The following is a 7,681-nucleotide window of genomic DNA, read 5'->3' on the forward strand; positions in this document are numbered from 1 at the left end:
CAGAACATTTACGTATAAGCTAATAATGCCAAATTTTTGCGTAAATGTTGATGATAATAATGTTAATCACTGCATGAAAAGATTGTGAATTACTTATATAAAGTATTTATGTTTCAGTGGCTGAAATACACGATAAACAGTTAGATGTGAATGGTTTTGATTGAGAGAATTTATATTCAATTAAGCTAAACTATCTTAGCATAAACGTAATTATGCTAATTATTGCATAAATAGTTGTGAAAACATACATATTTTACTCATTTTTTTAAGATGATGCCTTCTAAAAATAGTCAGATGTTACTGGCTTTTTATGCTTAATTATGTTAAATCATAGCACAAACGTTATAATGATAATTGCTTCATAAAAAAGGAAGCGCAGCCATAAATAATGGCTTTTTCTTTCAGTTTAATTGGTTAGACAATGACATACATGAGAAACAGTCAGATGTGGCCAGCCTTGACATCCCCCTCAGTGTTGTTAACGCCTCATGCTAATTGACTGCTATGCTAATTGACACTGAACACGGAAAGCCTCCGGTGACCTCATGCTCATTCAAATTCATACAAATTCGGAAATAATCTCTACACATATTCAGACCGCAGTACATGGAAGCTAATGATGTGTCTTTGACCTAGAAATCTATTTTTGCTGTGGGGTAAACAGCTAGCTTCATTCAGTCCGAGAGCGTATGACTCTGCCTCATGGAAAGATAAGTGACTGTGTTGGTTTTTGGGTGGAGAGATGTAAACCACACATACACAATTTACTACTGATGTACTGCTGTTTCTGAATTAAGATAACTGTGATCAATGTAGTCTAACCATACGCATGTTGTTTACTGATATCCCTTTGTGTTTTAATAACGTTTAATTCACGGGGAACGATAGAAATGTCATAAAAGGGATTTCATTGCTAAAGTGACTTAGTTACTGACTCATCGTCATGTCGTTTTAAACTTGGATGACTTTGTTTTTGATATAACACAAAAGAAGATATTTTGCAGAATGTTCAAGCTGTTCTTTTATGTAACTTAAAAGCTATTGCAAAATTGACATTTTGATAACCAAATAAATCAAATAACAAATTCATTTACATTCTATATTAAAATTATTATGGACTATGTTAGGGCTGCACAATATATAGTTTCAGCATCGATATCGCAATGTGCGAATACACAATAATAATAACTATAATAATAATTCCTTACATTTACAGTATATAGCGCTTTACACAAAATTACTTTTTATAAATGTAATGCATCCCTGCCGAATAAAATAAATTTTAATCAAAATTTTTTTTTTTTTCAAAATCCTGACCCAGAAATGACCTTGAATGCTACTGAAGTATAACTTATTTAAAATGTACAGATAAAGTCAGAATTATTAGCCCTCCTGAATTTTTAGCCCCCTTGTTTTTTTTTTCTCTGATTCCCGAGATTTTTTCAGCACATTTCTAAACATAATAGTTTTAATAACTCATTTCTAATAAATAACTGATTTATTTTACTTCTATACAGCTCAAAGTGACATTTAAAAGCTTAACTAGGTTAATAAGGTTAGCTAGGCAGATTAGGGTATTTAGGCAAGTTATTGTATAACGATTGTTTGTTCTGTAGATTATCGAAAAATAAAGCTTAAAGAGGCTAATAATTTTGACCCTTAAATGGTTTTAAATTTTTTTGAAATTTTCTAGCCAAAATAAAACAAATAAGACTTTCTCCAGAAGAAAAATATTATCAGACATACTGTGAAAAATTCCTTGCTCTGTTAAACATCATTTGGAAAATATATAAAAAAAATAAATAAAAAAATTCAAAGGGGGCTAAAAATTCTGACTTCAACTGTTAGAGTATGAATCAAAAGTAGCAATAAATCTAAATAGGTTCTGACTCCTGAAGCGCTCGGTCAGATAATGCAGTGAGCCATGAGTTCATCAGCCTATTGGAGATAAGCTACAGGACCAGAGCAGATGTTGATTAACTCTTATAGGCTTGTACAGGTGGTACTTTGGCACACTTCCCGAAATCATGGTAAGCCTGACACTACAAACCAGACTAAAGACCAAAACACTGAATCAGAATGGGAATAATTATGTTGGCTTGATATGACATCTCAACATGTGAAATACATTAAAACCTGCTAAAGCAAAACATGCTAAATACATGTTGGCTAATACTATGTAATAAGTAGTTGAAATAAGCATAAATGTCAGGGAAAAACATCTAAGAGGCCATTTTAAAACACATTTTAAAAGATGTTAAGATGTTAATAAAATATTATTGGTAACATTGTGCTAAATGAAGTATCAACATGTTAACGTAATATAAAACATTCTGTCGTAACATGCTTACAATTGTTATGTTAAAAAGTTAATATTATCAACAATATTTTATGTTAGCACAGTTTTGAAGTTATAACATGCTAGTTAACACAATGATAGCAATTCAAGCTAGCAAAATGTTAAAAATGTCTGCATGTTTGAAAGGTGTTGAAACACTGTACAAAACCGCATACTTTCACATTAAAACATACTAGCAACGTTTAATCATGCTGCTAATGTGCTAACACTACTGAATACCTTGGTATCACGTAAAACATGTCAAAAAACATGTCAAAACATTTTAACGTGAATTCATGTTAGCAAAAGGCTAAACATGTTAACTACCTTTAACGCTACAAAACATGTCAGCAACTTAATCAATTGGCCTACGATAGCCATGTGCTAACTAGAGAATTCTAAAAAGATAAAACTTTAATGTACTGACCTTATTTCATTAAAACTTTTCAAAGTTAGCCTATTAAACTCAGAGCAAGTTTTGTCAGGTCAATATTGACATATTTGTCATTAAACATAACTTATCTAATTTGTAATAATACTAACGTTACCTACTACAATAGCCGTTACTACAGCAACTGAAAACTCCAGGATAAAGAAAAAGTAATTAACAGATAGCAGAAAAAAAAGATATAATGTTAGGCTATAAATATATTTAATTAAATTTACTCAACACAAAAAGGCAAACATATTGCATAAGTATCCAAATAAAACCTTAATTAAATAATACATAAATATTAGGCCTATCGTTTTGTTGTATAAAGTTTACCTCACTGTCTTTATATAACAGATTCGTCATTTTTTGTATTTGACTTACTTGAGTGTCGAGGTCGAGATGGCCGAGTGTAATTCCGTTTTCATCCGTGATTTCAGTCACTTCAGACAGATCATCATCCTCATATTCATCCAGACTGATATCATGAGTCAACCTGAAGAGCGCCAACACACACTACGTCACGGTCATACTTCCACGAGACTATCACTAGACAATCACACACAATTGACTAATTATAACTTTAGGACCACTGTGCAAACACAAAACCCTCCTTTTCCCTAAATGCTTGAGTAAAACGCATTTTTTAGCCTGTAAATGACTAACGTCACTTTTTTCAAGCGGTCATTTAGAGCCGGTTTTTAGTCGTATGTATAACATAACAATAACACGATAATGAATAAAAACTTAAAAATAATTGTATGAATGCATATTTATAGACTTAATCCAAGAGGGAAATCATATTGGTCAGCATTATTATAAGATATTGCTTGGAAAGGAACATGGCTTCCCCGATATAAATATGTAATCCCAAACAAAGCAAAGGAAATCCATTTTAAAATTCTACACAAAACATACCAGGTCAATGCATTTATCTCAAAATTTACTGACATTGCAATTACTTGTTCTTTCTGTCAGGAAAATTAGCAAACTTTGACTCGCATGTTTTTTATTTGTAAAATCTCACAAAAGTTTTGGTCAGATCTATATTTGAATAAATCACAATCAACAAAACAAACCTTTAAATTGAAACCTATTATTTGTAGTCACAAGAAGAAAAAATAATGAATTATATATATATATATATATATATATATATATATATATATATATATATATATATATATATATATATATATATATATATATATATAATCCTCTCCCTCATTTGCCCAATTTTTAATTGAAATTCATTCCTTGATTAAAGCTACGTTTATCTAACAACAAAAAATTATATATATATATATATATATATATATATATATATATATATATATATATATATATATATATATATATATATATATATATATATATATATATATAATTATATATATATATATATATAATTATATATATATATGTGTGTGTGTGTGTGTGTGTGTGTGTGTGTGTGTGTGTGTGTGTGTGTGTGTAAATACATACACACAACAATATAATATATTCTTATTGAAATAGTTTATAAACACACAAGAACTATATGATAACACACAAAGAATACATATGAAAAATGAACATAGAATTCTGCTGCAAGAAAGCAGGACCAAAAACAAAAGTATTCTTTTAAAAACACTGCTTTGACTTGCTTAAGCACAATGACATTTTACCTAGCATTTATTGAAAAACTGTATTACTGTATCTATTAACATCAATCTACCTAACATTTTTTGTAAATCTGTATTCTGATAAATTCAGGTCTAAAAGCACTTAATTCACAGTACTTCCTGTAAATAGCCCAGTCGTCCACATTTTTCCGTATACCTCATGTAACAAAATCAGTCAAGCGATTGAACAAAACCACAAACACCTTTTTTTGTGCCACAAGAAAACTCAAAGCAAGTCTAATTTTAGATTAAAAACCTTCACATCACTCAGCTCTCCATTGGACATTGGAAGCTGATCCAAGGTCAGTTAAGGCAAAAACACTGCAGGTTAATAATAAAAATAAAGAGCTAATAGTGATCAATATGTGTTTCTGTAATTGAAATTATTTTGTATTTCAAGTTTTCTAAAATGTTTAAATATGCAAATGAAGCATTATTTTATTAGGTATGCACTAACTGGCAAACATTGAGCACAAAAACCTGATGAAGTCAGGTATAGCTTTACAAATAAACAAGTAAAATCTATTCTGAGGAAAATCATTCAGAAAAGCAGCCAGAAAAACAACAACTTAAATAACAATAATCTAAATATGTATGAATAAGCCCTTGGATAAAAAATAAAATAAAATAAAAAAACCTTCGGAATATAGATATAAATAAAACTGAGTCGTCTGGTGTGTTTAAGTGATGCTGAAATGGAAATATCATGTCTCAAAGCACAGCAAAATATCATTTGAAGACAACAACCTTCAAAAACACTAATCATAATGGAAAACTACAGACACAATTTGATAAAGCACGGCCAAAGAAAGCATTAAAGAGCACATTGAAGTTTTTTTTCCATTAAACCGAAAAAAAGAACTGAAATAAAGACTAAAAATCTGAAAACAGGAACATAAAACTGCTTTGCTTGCAGTGTCTCGCCTTAAGGCCGCATGTGTACTGTACCATTTCTCCCACTGCTCCTCCATCCAGCCGTCCCATTCCTCTCTGGAGTCCATGGCCAGGCTGAGCACCATCTGCGGAGCAGGGCGGGGTGCCACAAGACCCTTCCTGGGAAGCTAAACCGACTTCGCCACTTCAGGCTCTCCTGTCCAGCTCGCCAAAATTTACCGGAGGAATTTCATCAGCCACAGGACGTCCACAGTTGTGCTCTGCGTCCTTCGGTGGAACCATTAAAGTCACTGAAGTGGAGAGAGAGGAAGAGAGAGAGGGCGAGAGAGGCGTAGTCTCTTCTAAAAGGGTCTGCCATCCTCGTGATTGAAAGCCCAGATCAATGCGGCTCAAGTTGCCACCTCCACACAAGTGCAGGCCGAGAGAGATGCCTGCTGGGAATCGATGCCATTGATAACGGATGAAAATATCTGGAAGGCTGATGCGTGAGATGTACGCTGGTTGATTAAAAGTTCATCAGGAACTGCTGAGAAATGGTGTTAATTAGATCGAGGTGTTCTAGAATGTGAGGAGTTAACTTAAATTGGTGGGTTGCAGATAGATCAAAGGGGGGGGGGGGGGGGACAAAACAAAATCACTAAAACCAAATAAATAAATTTAAAACAGATTTAAAAATTTTTTTAAAGAATAAAAAAAAGATGATTTCAAAAGATGAAAAAAAGATGACTTGTTCAAACTACTTAGAATTTAAAATAAGCTAAAATAACATTTCTTGAGATTTTTTGGGGCACATCTTAATTGATTTATGTTCAATAGACTTAAATATAGAGTTAACTTAATCGATTTGTGTTGGGACAACATGAATGAATTGTGGGAACCTATTTCTTAGACTGTAAATTTAAAATTTAAAAATGATTTCGAAAACAATAACATGGATAAAAGGTAATTAAAAAAAGGCCAAGAAATAAAACAAACAACTACAAAACCTAAAGTGCAAATAAAGATCAAAACAAATAATCAAAAGTGAACCAAACATGAAAAGCCGGATTCAACTTAAAAGCCATAAAAAAATAAACAAGAAAATCATAATAAAAATACTAAAAAAGGACAAAGGATGTCACGGAAAACAATAGCAACAACTAAAATAAGTCTGAAAGCCTCTTGTGATGCTGATTATTATTAAAGCAAACCCACTAAATCCTATTAATCATATCCGCATTTGGCCAAGAACATCAGCCATACGGCTTCTTGTTTTTGTCTTACAAAGGACATGTGTTATTGACTTGGAGGAGATCCGTTTCATTGTGGGATTCGGCAGAAGATGGAAGGATGAAGAGAGAGAGAGATAGAGAGACAGAAGAGCCAGAGATAAGAGTCTCTGTATGGCCATTATACGCTGTATAAGAGCAGACATTAGCTGACCTGCACAGGAACTGAGAGCTTTTGCTTCATTAGAGCAGATCCCACAGGACGCCCTGCAAACAGCAGCTCTATTGCATTACTACAGCGCTAGACTGAGATAAACACAATCCAGAGGCTCTGATCGCTTATACAACACGTGGACTGATGGCGCATGACAGATTTGAGGACTGTGAGAAAACAGTCACTGATTCAAGATAACTTTTTTTGTCCCTAGAGGATTTATTTTAGTTAAGAGATCACAAAATATATGGTATAGATTAAAGGAACACTCAATTTTTGTAAATAGGCTCAATCTACAGGTCTTCTAATGTTATGCAGTTGTGTTTTTCTATTTTTTAATCAATACAGAGAATTTCTGGGTCTGGCGGGAGCACTGTTAGCTTAGCATAAATCAAGAAATTGGATTAGACCATTAGCATCTGGCTCAAAGGTCAATATATATATATATATATATATATATATATATATATATATATATATATATATATATATATATATATAATATTCTTATTCAAAGCTAGATTCAAATTATATCTAAGACAGACAAACATATATATATATAGACAAACATATAAAAACATTCTAGTGTTAAGCCAATGTGTTTTACCATTTGGTGTGGTGGGAGCACTTTTAGCTTAGCATAAATCACTGAATTGGATTAGACCATTAGCATCTTAATGAAACGTCAAAAAAAACAACAAGATTTTTGATAATATTCTTATTTAAAGCTGGACTCAAGTAATATTTAAGACAGACGGAAAATTAAAAGTTATTTTATAGGTCCATATGGCTAGAAACTTAGAAACTATTCTAATAATAATAATAATATTTATATATATAGATATACGTACACATGCATACACACACACACACACACACACACACACACACACACACACACACACACACACACACACACACACACACACATAT

General features: G+C 32.0%; 1 protein-coding gene across 2 annotated transcripts in view; it reads right to left on the minus strand.

Annotated features, from left to right (window-relative positions):
- mapk8ip1a (mitogen-activated protein kinase 8 interacting protein 1a) overlaps positions 1 to 5,451 on the minus strand; it is a 37,430-nt gene extending 31,979 nt beyond the window's left edge. Inside the window, exons 1-2 of one of the 2 annotated variants that reach the window (NM_001351666.2) lie at positions 5,381 to 5,451; positions 3,153 to 3,264 (exon numbers count right to left, since the gene is read on the minus strand). In NM_001351666.2, the coding sequence (NP_001338595.2) occupies positions 3,153 to 3,264; positions 5,381 to 5,451 (183 nt within the window). Of the gene's footprint in view, positions 1 to 2,765; positions 2,961 to 3,152; positions 3,265 to 5,380 lie in introns of those variants that run through there. The other variant, XM_087310280.1, reaches the window with a different exon arrangement.
- Between the last annotated feature and the right edge of the window lie 2,230 nt (positions 5,452 to 7,681).

Source organism: Danio rerio, chromosome 25 (genome assembly GCF_052040795.2).
Source record: "Danio rerio strain M-AB ecotype USA chromosome 25, GRCz13ab, whole genome shotgun sequence".
Taxonomy (NCBI): domain Eukaryota; kingdom Metazoa; phylum Chordata; class Actinopteri; order Cypriniformes; family Danionidae; genus Danio; species Danio rerio.